Source organism: Vulpes lagopus, chromosome 21, assembly GCF_018345385.1.
Source record: "Vulpes lagopus strain Blue_001 chromosome 21, ASM1834538v1, whole genome shotgun sequence".
NCBI lineage: Eukaryota > Metazoa > Chordata > Mammalia > Carnivora > Canidae > Vulpes > Vulpes lagopus.
This window is the reverse complement of record NC_054844.1, coordinates 23401336-23421110: the sequence shown is the minus strand read 5'-3', so window position 1 is coordinate 23421110 and position 19775 is coordinate 23401336. Positions and strand designations below refer to the sequence as shown.

Here is a 19775-nt window from a genome sequence, read left to right as displayed (position 1 = left end):
AGCCCTCTCTTAACTTACTAAAAGAAATGTTAGAATTGATTAATGAATAATTTTTAAACTTTTTAAACTTCATGAAAAATTGCTAAAGTAAAGGCCAACAGGAAAATAAAAGAGTAAAGGCCTGCAAGAGACCTTGAGGGGTCACATATTTCCTACTGCCTTCTGGCAGCACTAAACTCAAATTATCTCAAAGCAGATAAGGATTTATTTAATCCTAAAGACCTGTAAGAGGGGGTGTCACGTCACTGTCCTTGTTAACTCACTTCCAGAATGTAATTATAAGCATATTTTATACATAATCTGAATATTCATGTTAACTATAACATCAGTGGAGATGGAAATAAATATATCACCTCATCTTTGAAGTAGACTTATGTTGTTAGATTATTTCTTAGACTTCTTTACCCCAGGTTAAGCAATCCTGATCTCTTAGCTTTTATTCTGGATCTGCAGATCATAGTAATTTTTAAATCCGCTCTGAAAAATTTTCCAGAACTTCCTCTGAGTTTCTTACCGTGGAATCTAGAACAGGTTAAGGTGCCCTGCCAAGAGACTGTGTCATATGTCTTCAAGAACATTTTGATTGCACTGAGGTAGATTCTGAGGGCATTGGTGGCCTTGGCAAGATGTTTGTGCAGCTAGGACTTTGAGGATTGATTAGATGACTTCATAAGGAAGTGTCAAATATTTTTGGTACTGCAGGGAAAAAAAGAGAGAATACTTACTTGCAAAGATTTGATTTAAACCTAGCCAGCTTTTATTTGGCATGAGTACAGGAGAAGACTCTAACTGAAGTGGACCACCTGGATAATAGTCTTCTATATTTCCTCTTGACAAATCAGTTCAGTGCTGTATGGTGGTTTTTCTTTTTCTTTTTTTCTTTGAGGAGGATTAAATAGTTTACCCAATTATAAAACCGAGGTTATATGGCATATACTCCATTTAAATCAGACTTAAAAGGAAATTTTAATAGAATTCAGGCTAAACACGGAAGTTTTCCTGGGATTTTGAAAGGTGATTTTAGCAGAAGTGCTCTCCATCTTCTCTGTAAGGCCTAGGGATACCATTACACTCTATTTCCTATATGCTGATAGTGTGATATATATTTCCTATATGCTGATAGATGTTAGGAAGCTTTTCTTGTTAGAATTGTTAAAGTACAATGTAGACCTAAAAGCCAAAAGGTAATCCTTTATTTTGAGCAAAAGTGGAACATTTATAAATTCAAACCTGTAACTCTGATTGTAATTTCTGCCAGACTAGAAGACTTGACTCTGGGAAGCATTGATTACCTGTGAACTTTGAAACCTTGACACTCCCTCACTAGTTTAGCCATCTGGGAAAAGCTATCAGAGATTGTTTCTTGTCTCCCAAATTACAGTGAGTCTCAGGGAACTGACACATTAAATTCTTGGTGTAGTCCAACTACAAGAAAGACAAGATAATTTAGTAGCTTATTTTAATAAACAGTAGTTAAGCAAAGATGCTGACTTGATGTTTTTATAAAAAGTTAAAAAGGAGATTTGGGGATATCACTACTGCTATTAGGTTTTGATTGGTGAGTAATGTAGGTCAGAGAAAATGAGAGGACATAGATTGCGCATTTGGAATTCCCATCAGTTTTCCTACACTAAAACAAATGGAAAGAAATTTTTTAAAAAATTAAGTAATATCTTTTCCTAGTGGTTTAGAATTTACAGAGATACCAGGAGAAAGATAAGGAAGGTGGTCATTATTTCTTTCATTTTATAGATAACAATAGTCTCTGAGAAGTTGTAACTTGCCTGAGAATACTTAGTAAATAGTGGAATTATAAGTTTTCTGAGACCAAGTTAAGTGGGATTTCCACTGTACCCTTGTATATAACTTTAAAAATGAAAAATTGATCTTTAAGCTAGGAAGATATTTAATATTGGAGGCTGATTCAGATTTATCCATATACCAAAATTTGAACTTATGATACAAAATTAAACAAGTGTGGTATATAGATAGAGCATGTTTATATTTGAGGCTGTGCACATGATAATCAACTTCTGAAACATTTTACCTTATCTTTTGTAAAGTTCACCAAAGAGTTCCAGAAATAATGTAGTACATTGTTAGTGGTACAAGAATATTAAAAAGTCAAAGCAATCTCCAAGTGCAATACCAGGCTAGAAATAATATATGCTTTTACAGTTTAGAGATCGCTTATTATTAAAAGACATTCTCTGAGATGTATTTTCCATGGTAAAATTTAGTAGAAGGAGAAAACTTTGTTTAAAAAAAAAATACCAAATAGTTATAGACATGGAGATCAGAATGATCGTTTGATCGATGAGCAAATATATTGTGTATCTGTTAGATATAATATGCTAGTAAAAATAGATATAGTTATATATAGATATCTATAGATATAAAAGTATTTTTTTTTTTTTAGGTTCCAATTCATTGACATTTGCATGCTTCTGTTAATGTGACACTTAATTCAGTCTAAGTACTATGCCCTTCTTCGATGAAACTTTCCTACTCAGTAAGATGATGGATCCATGATTGGATTGATCTTTATAGCTCTGAGCTATGGAGTATTTATTCAAGATTTATCAGTTCCTCTGTTTTTTTTTTACTTCTTGTGTTAATTACGGAATTTATTTTACTTGCTGAATAAGGTGTTATAGAGAGAGCATTTGTAATATTAAGCCAGTATTGAAGAGTGGTGTGAGAAAAGAATTGTATAGTGTTGTAAGCTGTTATTTTTCTGGTTTTATACATTACATATTGGTAGTTACCAATGGTATCAACTACCATTGGTAGTTATCAATGAGGGGTGGGTGACTTTGCTTGCCAGGGGACATTTGGCAATATATAGAGGTATTTTTGGTTGTCACAACTTGAGAAGGGGGATGCTATTGGCATCTGTGATCTAGAGGGGGAGGCAGGGATGTTGTTAAACTTCCTACAGTGCACAGGACAGCTCCCACAACAAATTAGCTGACCTCAAATGTCAGTAGTGCTGGGATTGAGACCCTCCTATGTGATAAAGCTTTAAACATCTCTGTCAATTTCAAGTCTTTGAATAAGCTTAATGATAGATACTCTAACATAACGCAGATTTAAACCTTACTTTTTCTAAACTAATAATACATTAACTTATTCTAACATTCTATTAAAACATTGTTTTTAAAATAAGGTACACAGTAATTTTGTAAATGGATTTCTCTTCAAGGCTTTGGCCAGCTCTTCCCCCCCCTTTCAAGTGAGTGCCCTCTACTGGTCAATTTATATGGTTTTGTAATAAATAACAATGAAATACCAGGTTTGAGTAAATTTCCTATTTAAACTGTGGATATAATCAGTTTTATAAATATGTAAGTTTTACTTAAAAGTCTTATTTTATATACTTAATTTTAAAAAGATCTAAAGTCAGTTTTACTCTTTGCTAATATTAAGATTACTTTGTGGACTAATTAGGCCTAATTAAATACGTAGGTGAATATTTTTAACTAAGAAGGGAAATGTGGCAGGGAAGGAGAAAAGGGGTGGTTCTGGCGTTAACCCTGATTGGGTTACCTTGCCTGAGGGGATAAAAAGTGACACTTTGACTCTGAATTTCTTTACATGCACACAGGAGTTCAGAGCTAGGGATGTGCTGTGCTACATGGGGCGTGAGGAAAGGGCCTATTGGAAAGTGGCAAATTGTAAAAGTTCACATTGTGTAGATTTTTTTTTTTATGTAGTATTGTAGAATAGTCGTGAACACCTGATTCTTAGAATAAAGTAACACAAAATTCAGGCCCTGTATTTGGGTCAATTTATGAATAAGTATTTACTTAATTATAACTGCTTATTCAGACCTGAATATTAAAAATTATCAGACATGTTTTATTCTAACTTGGATTTTTATAAATACAAAGCTTTACAAACATAGAAATGAAAGTTGGCAATGAAAATAAGTGAAAGGAAAAAAATGTTTTCATAATTTGGCATCTCTTAAGATTCCAGTTTTAACAATGCAACTAATTCCTTCATAATAATTATTCAGTACTCACTCTGTACCATGCAGGCTTTTTGGGGGCTGGAGATACATTGAGGAACAAAGGGACCAGATCACACTGCGTTCATGAAGTATACTGGCCTCAGCTGTATTTTGAAGAGCAGTCCTAGACAATGATCCTAATTCTATTTAATATAATTTAGAGGCTATATGCTTTAGTAAGGCATTAGATTTCTTGCATCTCCTTTAACTATATTGTCAAAGAGCATCTAGGTTTATGGAACAGTTATATTTTTGTTTTATGCTTTTTTTTTTTTTTAAATTTTATTTATTTATTCATGAGAGACAGAGAGAGAGAGAGGCAGAGACACACACAGACAGAGGGAGAAGCAGGCTCCATGCAGGGAGCCCGATGTGGGACCTGATCCCAGGACTCTGGGACCATGCCCTAGGCCAAAGGCGCCAAACTGCTGAGCCACCCAGGGATAATCTTAATAAAATTAGTAGAAGTGGGTAGTAAAAATAAATATTTGAGAGGATTAAGTAGGGATACAGTGCTTATGTTAGATCATTTTTCATCTCCTTATTTTGAAAATTTCCAGCCAATGGAAAAGTAGTGAAAAGTAGTACTTGTGAATACCTGTTATCCTTAAACAGGTTACATCTATTATTTGGTTAAGGTGATGTCTGTCAGTTTTCTCTCTTTATGTAAAGGTTTCTTCTTTATCTTTAGTACATATCTTGTGGGGAGATGCTTTGAGACTGTAACTTATCCTATTCTCCAATGTACTTACACTCAATGGGATGTAGCACCAACTGAAAACTCTTGCCAGAATAAATTACTACAATAGTGGTTGCAGAATGGTAGGTCATCTTATAACCCCGTCATTACTTCTACATTTGTTAGTTGACAATTACCAAAAATGAGGGCTTTTTCTCTTTTCTCTTTCCTTATTTGTTTTTTTCTCTCATTTTTATTAGTGTGGACACATGGATTCTTTTTTTTAGTCATTGTATTCAAGCCTATTACTGTAATTTTTGAGTTTTGATCTCAATTTTGTTTTTGATATGGCCAGTGAATCCCTTTCAAGCTGGCCTCTGTATCCTTTTGACATATCTCCACCAGATTCTGAGCTCTTTCTTCTTTTCTGGCACAGTGTGTTCCAGGTTCATGTTGTATTTTGCCTTGGATTCAGCCATTTGTCCAAAGAGTCTTAATTCCTTTTAGTGGGGAATGATATTTAGAAATTAAGACCCAGATGTTAGAGGGGCATCTGGTTGACTCAGGGGGTGTGGTGATTGCTTAAAAAAAAAAGAGAGACATAGGTGTCATGTATGTTTATTGCTGCTAAGCTGTCACTGCTTCTAGACCCTTTTCAACGGACAGAACTGAGAAACGTATTTTATTTAAAAATGAGTTCATTCTTCCTCACCCTCCTCCATTATCTTATTCTCCTGTGGGAGACCCCTGGTTCTAGTCTGTATACATTTTATTGTTAAATATCAGACAGCTGTTGAAATAAAATGATTATCAGTCTTCAGTCCTGGTTCTTGCAGTGTTATTTTAAGTAATACAGATTGAGTGAATTAACATTAGGTTAGTTTCTATATTTGTGGAATTGGGATTATTCCTTTTTCCCCACTGATGAAAGAAGGGATCCTTTCCATTTTCAAAATATTCTTAAACCGCTTAGGAAAACATTTAGGAAAAGATTGAGCTGTTTGGGTACATGAAAATTAAGACGTCTTTAACAAAAATACAAGGAAACTTGGGAAAAGTATTTGCATCATCTATCAGGAAGCTCATATATAAATTAGAAAAAAGCAAACATTCCGATGAAATAAGAGGCTAAGGATATAACCAACTTATCCATCAAAAATAAATAAAGGAATGACATATATAAAAAGATAGTTCCATAATATAGAAATACAAGTTCAAAACAATAAATAATGTTTTTTTCTTTGATACTGGCTAAGATTATAATCATAGGGGTGTTGGGAAGGGTGTGTAGGCAAGTGTGCTCTTTATGAGGTAGTGAGAATGTTATGTTCTTATAAACTTTATGGAGGTCAGTTTTGTAATATGTATCAAAATGTAAACTGCATGTTCTTTGACCAAGTAATATCACTTCTAGGAATTTATCCCAAGAATTCAATTGGGTAAATGTTTAAGATGTATAATATATAGGAATGTTTCTAACAGTGTTGTTAATGATTTTTTTTTTTTTTTTTTTGGTTAATGATTTTTAAAAATGGAAATAATCCACACAGCTACCAATAGGGAATTGGTAAATTATCATATATCTATACAAGTTATATTATACAATTGTCAAGAAGATGCGGTAGATCTATATGTACTAACTTTGAAAAATACTCATTTTGTAAGTTAAGCTGCATCACAGTACATTGTGTAGAATGTGATTCCATTTATATAAAAACTGTGTGAATATGTACATAAACTATGGTAGTCAGACTCATTCTCTGTAGTAGTTGGTTTTCAAAAATGAGCATATACTTTTTTGAGAGAGAAATGTGTTCTTTTTTTTTTTTTTTTTTAAATTTTTATTTATTTATGATAGTCACAGAGAGAGAGAGAGAGAGGCAGAGACACAGGCAGAGGGAGAAGCAGGCTCCATGCACCGGGAGCCCAATGTGGGATTCGATCCTGGGTCTCCAGGATCGTGCCCTGGGCCAAAGGCAGGCGCCAAACCGCTGCGCCACCCAGGGATCCCAAATGTGTTCATTTTTGAGAGAGAAGAGTCACTGACATTAACTACCAGTAGATTTGTTAATGTTTGCTTCTCCCTTTTTAAAGCCTCTACAAATTGGACAAGGCAGAGATATCTTGGATAAAGAAATTGGTATTAGGCTAATTAAAGAAGAGCTGAGAGAGATAATACAAAGCATGAAAATTATATTGGCATCTGTAATTATTAAAATTGGATCCATGCTCAATCCTGCCTCACATTCTGACCTTGGCATCAAGTGATAATTTATGGCAGGATGCCACATGACTTCAATAGGTTACAGATGTATGCTTATTATATCTTTATTTTCAAAATCTGTTATGCAAGTTTTCCTTGAGTTTATTCAGATTTTTAAACCAGTTTTATCTCTTGGAAGCAGAACACATTTTATTCTCTCCAGTCTTAGGCAAAGATTCATCATTCTCATAATTTAAACTATACTTAATATAGTAAAGAAATTTTTGTTTACTTTTCATGAATGGCTTAATCAAAACTTCTGTCATGAGAACAAGCTCTTTTAACACCTTTTCTGCCTAATCAAAACAGATCCTTTGTAATCTTCAGGGTTTTAGCTCTCCTTCCCTGGAGCTTGCCCAGTGCCATTGTATTTATTTTGAAATTTAGTGGCCAGTTTTGCAAAAAGTCCAATTGTAGATGTTCAGTGATCCTATAAAGACAGAATACTACTGTTGTCATATGGTTCATAGTAGCCAGTGGCCTGCCCCCTAACCTTTTTGGCCTATAATAGCATGTGCAATGTAATATATGACATGATACAGTTAACTTTTGATAGCACTTTTCATTTTATAAAGAATTTTTATAGTCTTTAATACTAACCTGTATACAGAGTCTTTTATGATACTATTTACCTACTTTTTACCGCTGAAGGAACAGTGGTTTAGAGCTTAGAGTACAGGAGACAAGTAGTTTGCCCGCACTCACACCACAAGTAAGTGAAGTTCTGTGGCGCCCATAGACTGAAGATTTGGGTATATATCTCTAGCCTAGATTGCTGTCCTAGCATCAGCTCTGTATATTAAGCTGCCTCTGGGTCATGGCCACCAGAACAACCTGTAAACATGGGGAATTTGCCCAGATTGAACTCATCTTTTCCTCAACTCTTCCCCTTCTGTTCTTATGCCCAGGCAGTAAGCTGCCATTAAAAAAATTGAGATATAATTCATACAGCATACAATTCGTACTTTTAAAATACACAGTTCAGTGGTTTTTAGTATATTCATGAAGTTATACAGCCATAACACTTTTGTCACCTCAAAAAGAAGCCCCAAGCCTTAGTCCTGCCAGCACCGGGCAACGACTAATTTCCTTTCTGTCTTTGTGGACTTTCCTGTGAATATTTCATATAATTAGTATCATATAATTAGTATCATATAATATGTACCTTTTGTGTCTGGGCTTCTATCATGTAAGAAGTGTTTTCAAGGTTCATCCTTATTATCACATGGTTCAACATTTCATTCCTTTTTATGGTTGAATAATATTCTGTTGTATGGATAATACCATACTTTGTCGGTTCATGGGCATTTAGATTGTCTCCTCTTTTTGGCTATTGTGAATAATGTTGCTGTAAACATTTGTGTGTACTTTTTTGTGTGGACATATATTTTCAGTTCTCTTGGGTATATAGCTAGAAGTGGAATTGCTAAGTCATGTGGTATCTTTATGTTTAACTTTTTGAGCAGCTGTCAGACTCTTCCACAGTGGTTGCAATGTTTACATTCCTACCAGCAATGTATGAGGATAGTTCTGCCAATTTTACCCATTAAATATTTCTCAAAACTAATGTTCTCCATCTGCTGCTATTGCTGTCTTCAGGTTCTATCATTTCTTCTAATAGCTTGCTCACTCATCTTCCAGCCTCCGACCTGGTCCCTTTCTATAATTTTTCATACTAATGCTAACAGTGAATCTGGTAAATCTGATCTTTCCTTCCTACTTAAAAATCTTCCACTAATTTAGTGTAAGATGAAGTTCAAAATTCCTTAACGTGGCATAAAAGACCCTCCATAAGCTGACTTCTGCTTGATTGTTCAATTTCTCTTCTACTTACCTAGAATCCCTCTCAGTTAAAGTTGTATTGAACGTTTTGGTTCCATGTACTCAATGTAATACTTTATGTTTTTATACATTCTCTTTGCTCCTTGTTGCCTGGAGTGGCCCTATCCTCCCTTGTGTTTCTTGCCTCATATAAGCAAAGTTGATCTCTCCTTTCTGTATTCCACCAATGTACTTTTTTTTTTTTTTTTTTATAGATTTCATTTATTTATTCATGAGAGACACAGAGACACAGGCAGAGGGAGAAGCAGGCTCCATGCACGGAGCTGGATGCGGGACTGGATCCCGGGTCTCCAGGATCACACCCTGGGCCAAAGGCAGTGTCAAACCTTTGAGCCATCCGGGCTGCCCCACCAATGTACTTTGTCCTGCATATGGCGTTTGCATTTATTTCATAGTATTTTAATAATTTATATATCGTATCTCTTCTGCCAGACCTAGCTCTTTGAGTTCAGAAACATTATAATTCCTGGTATAATATATGACACTTAGTAGGTGTTTGGTAAATGTCCCTGTGCTTCAAGGGAGAATAGGGTGAGTGGGAATGAACTAATAAGCCTGTGTTTATAGCTCCCATATTTCTTCCCTACTACAATTCCAATATACCAGGCTATTATACATGATTCTGGCTGTCTTTGAAAGCTAGCTGTCTACAACAGCCTTTGATGGGTATAACCAATAGTGTGGAACACATTATTCAAATAATCTTCTGGAAGAGTAACAAAATACTTGAGTATTAGAGTAAAGTGAGTTTCTCTTTTCTATAGGTGTTATTTAGCAGTATGTGAAGAGTACTTACGACACTTAATGCATTAAGAAAACCTTACAAACATTTCGAAAGTAAATCCTCAAATAATACTTTAGCTGACATTTTCAGCAATCCTCTTCATATTTACAAAAGCATCTGATGGAATCAGCAGCATGAAGATGGAGATTAAATGGCATAATGCTTGTAATATGCTTATCACAGTATCTGGCATTTTTTGTTTGTTTGTTTGTTTGTTTACTATAGTGCCTTCTTATGTCATGGTTTCGCTGCCTGAGTTGGAAAACTAAATTGAGTGTGTTAAAAGGTGAACATACCGAGCAACTTGGTTACTATTAATTATAATAGAAAATTGATAAAGTGATGTCCTGGTCAATGAGTTTATCTGATCTTGAATGATTTAGTGTTAATTTTCAAATTCCTCTAATGGGTCTACAGATAAGTTTCTGTACATAAAACAACACTTAAATGTGTGGAGTTTTTTAAATTAGCTAATTTTTTTTAGTAATCTCTGTAATCTGATGTGGGCCTCGAACTAATGACCCTGAGATCAAGAGTCACATGCTCTTCCGACTGAACCAGCCAGGTGCCCCTTAAAGGAGTTTTAATAAACTGGAAAACACTTAAAAAATTTATACAAGTCAGCAAAAAAAGGTGAAATTCCAAGTGGGCAAAGGACGCAGGTGATGGGAATAAATATGGAAATATGAAAAAACCCTATATGACATTATTAGTCCTCAAATGGGTATTAAAACAATAAGAATTTTTAGCTTAATAAACAGAAATTTAAAGGAAAATAAAATTATAAAATTCATTATGAGTGGTGATGAAATTCATACATTCTTAATGTCATGGAAAATTAATAAATATAATGAACATCATGTATACACCAGCCAGCTTTTTTGTCTCTTAACATTCTGCCATTTGGTGTAGATACTTTTTGTTTTTCAAGATGTAAAACGTAATAAAGTTGAAAGCCGCTTTGTTCTCTGCAATCTTACTCTCTTCCCTCCCAAAAATCTTTTTAATTTTTTCTCTTATATATTATTTTCATATTTTTACATTAAGGTTTCATATTCTATAAAACTTGCTTGAATACATTTATTAAGATACTCTTTATATATTATAATTTTAAAATTTACAACTTCATTGTTTTAATATAATTTACAGTATCTTAAACTCGTGCTTATTTTTATAAGACTTATAGTGTATGCACATATTTATATTGAATGGATTCATTCATTTATTCATCAGGCAGTACTGATTGCCTACTGTATTCAAGATTTTACACATAGAGTGTATAGTGAGCAGAGCAGATGTGAGCCCAACCATCATGGAATTCACAGCATAGGAGGGGATATGCACAGTTACACAAAAAATTGTAGTTACAAATTATAATACATTCTGTGAAGGAAATACAGAGGTGCTGAAGAAGAAGAGTGGTAAATCCTTTGGATTTTGTTTTTAAAAAGGCAGAGATGTTATTAGAAGGCTTAAAGCAAGCAAGCAACATGGTCCAACCTACATTTAAAAAGGATCACTGGCTGCTCTGTGGAGAAGTTATCTTAAGAGTAACAATAGGGATCCCTGTTGTAAGCAGTTGTAAGAAATTACATGAAAGTCCCAGTTGTCAGGGACTAGGGTGATAGTGGTGGTGGTGGATGCTTGGATTTGCAGTATATTTTGAAAATAGATAAGTGGCATAAGATTGTGCATCATGATTAAACGCCTATGTAATTTTTCTTTGTAAGACTTTTTAGGATGCCATGTTTAGTGTATCTCTATTATAACTATTATTTAAAAACAACAACAACAACATGTTTCTTCAGCATCGTTTACCATAAGTGACATTACTGTGAACATTTATATGGCTCTTGATAAATACTGTAATTGCTTTCTGAAAGGATTGTGCCTTCAGCAAATTAAAAAATAGCACTTTTACCAGGAGTGAAGGAAAATATATGGAATAACTTTCTTTCATTTAATGTTATATTGAATTCATTTAAGTAGCTTTATCCTCTTTTGCAAAGGATATTAGTAACCTATGTACCTAATCTAAAAGTTTATTCTGTTTGAAAGGCTGGAAATAATACTAATTAAAAATATAAGGTCTTGGGACTCCTGGCTGGCTCACTTTGGTAGATCATGTGACTCTTCATCTCAAGGTCCTGAGTTTGAGCCCTACATTAGGCATAGAGCTTACTTTAAAAAAAAAGGAGGGGGGTGATCCCTGGGTGGCTTAGCGGTTTAGTGCCTGCCTTGAGCCCAGGGCATGATCCTGGAGTCCGGGATCAAGTCCTCACATCAGGCTCCCTGCGTGGAACCTGCTTCTCCCTCTGCTTCTTCCTCTGCCTGTGTCTCTGCCTCTCTGTGTGTCTCTCATGAATAAATAAAATCTTTAAAAAAAAAAAAAGTAAAGTCTTGATCATTTTCTTGCTTCATTCTTAACTAGTTTAATTACAGAATCTATGTGTATTTAAATTGGTTGGGTTTTGATAACTCGTACTTTCTCAGAGGTGATTTTTTTTTTTTTTAATATAAAAAGAATAGGGCAGCTGGGTGGCTCAGTGGTTGAGCATCTGCCTTTGGTTCAGGTCCCAGGGTCCTGGGATTGAGTACTGCATCAGGCTCCCCAGGGGGAGCCTGCTTCTCCTTCTGCCTATGTCTCTGCCTCTCTCTGTGTGTTTCTCGTGAATAAATAAATAAAATCTTAAAAAGAAAAAAAATAAATATTGAGAATACTTCAGATTTGTGAAAAGTTATTTTATTAGCTTAGAGCAGGGGTTGGCAAACTTCTCTGTGAAGGACCGCATTTTCTGTAAAGGTCTTCATCACATAATCTTTGCCATTATTTTTTTAAATAACCATTTAAAAACACAGAAACTATTTTTAGTTTGTTGGCCATGCAAAAACAGGTGGGCAGGATTTGGCCTGTGGGCCAGTAGTTTGCTGAACCCTTATTTAGACTCTAATCCTGGGAAAGAGTCTACATTGATGTAAATTTTTTCTGCTTTCATAAACTTCTTTTCTTATGGCTAACCTGGAGTTAGAATAAAATGTTTAGTATTTGTATGTTATTTTTGTTTTGCTTGCTTTCTGCTTTATCACCATACCTGTCAATTATTTTCAGATTATACTTTGCCATTTAACTCTTTGTTCTTAAGCTTTCACCAAGTTGCACTCCCTTTTTACATAGCTCAGTGCCTGATTACACTTCTAAGGGGGACTCTAGTTAGAACTAACTTTGGAAATACTGAATTTTTAACCAAAACTATTATTTCTAATAAAGATATTCTGCTCATTGCTCATAAGTAGGTTGTAGATTAATTATTTCAGTAACTGAGTGAGTCAGAACTTTGCTGGCAGTTTTTTTAGGGTTTAGAAGGAAAAAGGTAATGGGAATGAGATTTGTTGGTGAATAGGGACTATTTTTCCAGTTTCTCAATCCCTTTGGTGGAGAGTATTCATCATGAAAACATGTTAATGAAATACACATAATATTCCACATTATATACTTTTGAAACACAACGTGTTTCAAAATTTTGTAAATGAGAATTCATTGAGGTACATCTTGGAGGTATTATATGTGGGTGGATGGTGAGTAATCCACTAGCTACACCTTAGGTATAGACTGTGTGGCTCCAGAAACTATGGTCTTTAACTTTATTGTTGGTAGAAAATTTTAGATGTAAAGACTAAGAAAACTATCACTATAAGGTTAACTTAAGCTAGCATTGATAAGTGAAGATGTGAGGTGACAGCAATAGGTAAGGAAAGTCTTTAGTGTATAGCCACACCTGGATAATGAGTGAATGGATTGACTCTAAGACACTCTCCTTTGCTTTTAATTCCTGCTCTTCAAAAACGCTGGTTTTCAATTTATAATATACAAGAGTTCTTTCAAGTGGTTAGTTAGGGAATAGGTTAAAATAATAAAATGATGACCAAATGTTCTAATCTTTAGTAAAAAAACTTCTTGTTGAGAAAATAAATATCCTTTTTCTGACTGATGGAGAATTAATTTTTTATTATGGACAACTTGGAAAATATAGTTTACTTTAAAAGATAAACATGAGATCAGAGTCTAATATGATAGTTTTTCACACTTTAAAAAATTAAAAGTCATAGAAGGGAAAATGTTCAAACATAGCATCTAGTACCAAAAATAAAAAGATAAGAGATAAGTTATTTCTTAAATTAACTCCATCAACAACATACACTTTTAACATTTGATGTATAGACCACCAGCTTTTAAATATATATACAGTTACATTTAAATAGGTATATACATATATTTGTGGTCATGCTACATATGTATCTTTGTGTTCTATTATAAAGATTTTTCAAATATTTTACCAGAAACATGATTTTTAATGACCATTCTTTTTTTAATGATAGCGTGGTCTATGCAGAAATTCATGACCTAAAGGCACGTTAATACTACAGTCCACATGTGGAACAATCAGGAAGAATCCTTGGTTTACACCTTATACCCATTTTCAGCCCAGTCTCTTTTTCTATGACTTCACATTGCACCATCCCTTTTCCTTATTTTTTTTAGTCCTATTTTAGCAGAGAGTACATGAAGCCTTTTAGGCATAAGCATTAACAGAAGAGGAAAATAAGATTTTTATCCTAAGATTCATTATAGTTCCCCATTCCCTTTCTTTTTATTCAGTCTTAGAGTTGCACAGTCATATTCTTCTGACTGTAAGTAAAATAGGTACATGACAGTTATTTGTAAATTGACTGATTTTTCTTGCCCTAAATCATCTGAATAATAGAGTTGGTAGAGCTATCCATTTCTGTAAGAATTCTTTTCTTTCATAGAACATTTGGGTCTTTTTGTTAATAATATGAACACTTGCATTGTTGAATCTCTGCATAACACTATTTTGTAAATTTTTAAAATTGTGGTAAGATATCTATCTATCTAATAATACATATCTTGCAGCTGTTCTTAAGTGTACTGTTCAGTGACATTAAGTAAATTTACAATGTTGAGCAACCATTAGCTCCGTTTCCAGAACTTTTTCATCATCTCAAACTGAAACCCTGTATCCAATAAACATAACTCTCAAATCCCTTCTTCCCCTGTCCTAGGTAATGTCTATTTTACTTTTTGTCTCTGTGATTTTACCTATTTTAGGTACTTCATATAAGTGGAATCATAAATATATGCCTTTTTTATGTCTGGCATAATGTTTGCAAGGTTCTTCCATGTTGTAACATGTATCAGAATTTCATTTCTATTTATTTATTTATTTATTTATTTATTTATTTATTTATTTATTATTTATTTATTTATAAGATTTTATTCATGAGAGACACAGAGAGAGGCAGAGACACAGGCAGAGGAGAAGCAGCTGAAAAATATTCCTATATATATATATATTCATTCTACATTTTGAGTATATATATATATTCTACATTTTGGCTCTTCGAAATAATGCTGTAACGAACATTGGCATACAAGTATCTGACTTCCTGCTTTCAATTCTTTTGGTTATATATGTAGGAACAGAATTGCTGGGATCATATGGAAAATCTGTATTTAACTTTTTGAGGAACTGCCAAACTTGTCCACAATGGCTGTACCATTTTACATTCCTGCCAGCAACGTATACCTATCTTTCCACATCGTTGCTAACACTTGTCTTCCTTTCTTTTTTTTTTTTTTTTTTAATAATAACCATCCTAATGGATGTGAAATTGTAGCTCCTTGTGGTTTTGATTTGCATTTCCCTAATGATGTATTGAGCATCTTTTCATGTGCATAATGGCCATTTGTGTGTTGCCTTTGGAGGAATGTCTGTTCAGGTCCTTTATCCAGTTTTGAATTGGGTTGTCTTTTTGTTGTTGAGTTGCATATAACACCTCCTTAAAAGTAAAAGGTGCACTGTAATAATTCAGACTGTGTTTCTCCCTTCTCAGGATTCCTACAGGAAACAAGTAGTAATTGATGGAGAAACCTGTCTCTTGGATATTCTCGACACAGCAGGTCAAGAGGAGTACAGTGCAATGAGGGACCAGTACATGAGGACTGGGGAGGGCTTTCTTTGTGTATTTGCCATAAATAATACTAAATCATTTGAAGATATTCACCATTATAGGTGGGTTTAAATTGAATATAATAAAATGACATCGAGGGCTAATTATATCTTTTCATTTTATTGAGTCTTTGCTGATTACCATGCATAAATTGTCTAAATTTTAAAATAATAATGAGGTATGTAATGTACCCCTGTTTTACAAATGGAGTTGTTGAGGATTAGAACAGTTGAGTAACTTGTTCCAGATTGTGTAGATAGTGGTACTGGAATTGAAACCTCGGCTTGTTTGACTTCAAAACCTGTGCTCTTAACTGCTGTACACTGTGGTCATAAGGCTTTAAGCTAGAGCCATCATAAAAATGAAGACCATCAACATGAATATGAAAAGGTCACAGAGGTGGTACCACTCAAATAGCCTTAAAGATAATCGAATATAGTGTAGAATTTCTTGGAACTGGATAAACATTGGCTTTAGATAGTTAAGAAAAACTCTGGAGTTTTAAAAGGTTGAAATATTAGAACAATTACAATCTGTAAAGAATGACAAATCTGCATAAAATTGACTACTTTAAAATAATTGTTACTGTATTAAATATACTTTATACTCTATTTCTCTGAGGGTTTATGGTTTTCAAAAAAGTGCATATTAAATATCCCATTCATTAACTATGTTCTATAATAGTGAGTTAGCCTATTTGAGAGGTATGACATTTTATTAAATACATTTCTTAGAGCGTGTTTTTTTTGTAGTTTAGTGATAGAGAAACAGAAATTTGAACAGGTGACTTTTTTTAGAATAGTAAATAGATGTCAGTATGTTAAGCTGTAAAGTTAACTTAGCTATTGAGTAGAGGAACTGGGAATTTGAAACAATTCTGACTCCATTGTTCCTATTTCATGCTGTATCTTTGAAATTCACCTAAAATTGTGAAAGAATATAATTTTACCCCAAATTAAGAGTTTGTGCACATCTTATAGAAAAAAAAAAAAACCAACCCAATTTGTAGAAGGATTTGTAACAGAATAAACAGTGTAGTAAGGTCAATGTTAACCATGTAGAAATCAGAGTTTTTCCACTTGGTGCTCTTTTTTGAGAAAGATATGTGAAAATTATGTCATAAAATTCTATATGTATATAATAACATTTAATATATGTTTCTAAGATTATAATTTTAAAAATTAGGCACAGCACATTTTTAGCCGAATTTTTCAATATTTCCTGTTTTATCATTGTGACCTACCTGCATATGGACCTATTAAGTTGTAGTTTTACTATATTTCTGGGTATTTTATCTTTTAAGAGACAGAAATTCTCTGTTTAAGTTGGAGAAGAAAACAAAAGGAAAAGCAAGGAAAATTTGGTGTGGTTGGAAATTAGGAATTACATTAAATGTCTTCTTTCAGCCATGTTTTATAAGACAAAACTATGGATAATTTTGAAAGACTTATTTTGTTACTAATGTCTCTGCTATAACTTTTTTTTCCTCCCCAGAGAACAAATTAAAAGAGTTAAAGACTCTGAAGATGTACCTATGGTCCTAGTAGGAAATAAATGTGATTTGCCTTCTAGAACAGTAGACACAAAACAGGCTCAGGACTTAGCAAGAAGTTATGGAATTCCTTTTATTGAAACATCAGCAAAGACAAGACAGGTAAGTAAAATTTTAATAAATATGAGTCGATTCTCCATAAACTATATCAAATAATTTTAATCATCAGTCATAATTTGCTAACATATATTCTGATAACATCATTTTGAGGGCAGGAAGGCAAGAACATTGATAAATGTACACACCTGATTGCATAAGTGTTATATCATTTCATGTAACTTAATTTTTTTTCCCATCATGCTAAAATAGAGAATAAAACAATGTTTATTTAGCAAATGTTCTCTTAAGGATAGGAAAGGGCAGCATTTTTTAATCCAGTGTCCATGGTATTGCTTTTGGCTTTGGTTTCTTTCCACATATGAATATTTCTGTTCAACTCAGCACATCTTACATTAAGCATTCAAGAAATGTAGGGATTTTTTTTTCAACTGTTATATTTATAAAGTCAAAGATTGGGAACAAATACTGAGTTTCCTATTTTAGAAGTGTTTTGAAGAGTATTATGTCATGTGTTTCTAGATTAAATTCTATTGTATTTGAAGAATTTTACTTTGCTAGAATTATATTTAGATACATTTATTTTTGGAGGAAGTTTTCATTAAGCAAAAAATATTTAGAAAGTAAATAGAAATTCTCAGTTATTCATTTACTGTGGTGTTCTGAGAAAAATTAATGCTAGATTGACTCTGAATTTTAAAAATTGTCTTCATTTTTAAAAGTAACTTTTTCTCTAGGTAAAATAATTTCAGTTGACATTATTTAACCTGTTTGTATGAAATGAGAGTTTAACGTATAGAAAATTCTAGAAAGGAATACATAAAGATATGATGGAATATAATTTTCATATATTAAAAATTGATCAGTTATATTCCCTTCAAGATGAACATTTATTTTGGGCTTTGCTAGTTATTTGTACCTGTGAACCCACAAAGCCAATTTTGTGGAATTTAACTTCTAAATGCTAGGAATTAAGAAAATTGATGAATACATGTTTAAATGTATAAAAACAGGTATTCTGTAACTTTTATTGAATTTGTAAAAGGGTAAAAATTTTAAAGTAAACCATCTTTTAGCTAATATATGTATGTGTCTGTTTTCTTAGTGGAAGATCATATTTACTGCTTCCTGATTGTACAAATTTGATACACACTGACGAAATAATGAATTCTCTTCTTTAGGGATTAAAAGCTAAATTTCTGTAGCTTGATTATAGTACAAATATCTCATTCTAAAACCTGATTTATAGGTTAAAGAATGATGTTGTATACAGCACTTCACTTGAGTTTAGTGGAATTAAGATTTCATTCAAATCTATTCCCAGGTCCCAAGGACTGGGAAAAGTTTAGTTTTTGTCTTCTTTTTACTGGTCTTCTCTAACCAGACCTCTTGATTTCTCCTATAGAGGAGGTATTCATAAAACATGACTATAATATCGATAGCTTTTCTCCAAACATTTTCTTATGAAAATATTTCAAATGTAAAATAGGACTATTATTAAAACCATTTATCAAATACTGCCTGTTACTAAATCATATCATTAACGTTTTATTAACCTGCAGTATTGTAACTTTTAATACTTTTTAGACAACATTAGTTAATATTTTAATTTACATTTTATAAAAAAAACATTTTGCCTTATGTTGGTAAAGGGCTGCAAATATAGCAGGGCTTCTTATGCTTAATATGCATATTCAAATCCAGATTCTAATCAGTGGGTGGGTTCAGGTTGGGACCTGTGACCCTGCATTTCTAACAGACTCTCAGGTGATGATGATTTTGGTACATGGACCACACTTGGGGTAGAAAGACAACAGAAGAGACAGTAAAAGGGTGTTGTCTGTTACTCTGACATTGTTACTCTCTACATAAGAGCCTAAGATAGCTGTGTTTTTTTCCTTATTGTATAGTTACTACCTAAGAAGTACTAGTTTATTCTAGTGCTTGATGTTAATGCTTTAATATACCACAGCATTCATAATAATCAGAAAATTACCTGGATTCCTTTTAAAGTAGATTTGTTGGTTTTATACAGTTTTTAGGGGGAGAGGGTAGGGAAAGTGAATGTAGTATGTATGATATGGAAGTGGATTAATTTAAATTTGTTTTGTAGACATTTACGTAGATCATCTAATTAAAATACAGAGTAATATAAAGGAATACTTGTACTTTATTTTAACACTCAGCCTTTCTTATATTTGTTAACTGTTTTATTTATATCTTTATATAGTTTTTGTTGCTAAACTATAACTTAATATTTTAGTTTCTGATCTTTGATTTCTTTTTATTTCATGAACTTATTGATTTGCCTTTCAAAAGTTTATTCATCTTCCTCTGTTGAAATTAATTTGGTATTTGCATGCTTTTGGAAGACTTTAAAGAGCTATTCCAAGTGATTGTGGAGATTATGATACATGTAAATCTTTATGAATTTTACATTTCCAGTTTTTGTGAAAATTTGAAGCCCTGTTTTCTGCAGAGTAGTTACTTATGTGCTATTATTTGTTGTTTGAACAAAATATGCATACTCTTGTTGCATTTTATCAGTAGCTA

The 19775-nt window shown here is 33.1% G+C and overlaps 1 protein-coding gene across 4 annotated transcripts in view; it reads left to right on the top strand.

Moving 5' to 3' along the window:
* KRAS (KRAS proto-oncogene, GTPase) overlaps positions 1-19775 on the top strand; it is a 38595-nt gene that overhangs the window by 4784 nt on the left and 14036 nt on the right. For all 4 annotated transcript variants that reach the window (XM_041735893.1, XM_041735894.1, XM_041735892.1 and 1 more), the window contains 2 exons: positions 15497-15675; positions 17108-17267. In XM_041735893.1, the coding sequence (XP_041591827.1) occupies positions 15497-15675; positions 17108-17267 (339 nt within the window). The remainder of the gene's footprint in view (positions 1-15496; positions 15676-17107; positions 17268-19775) is intronic.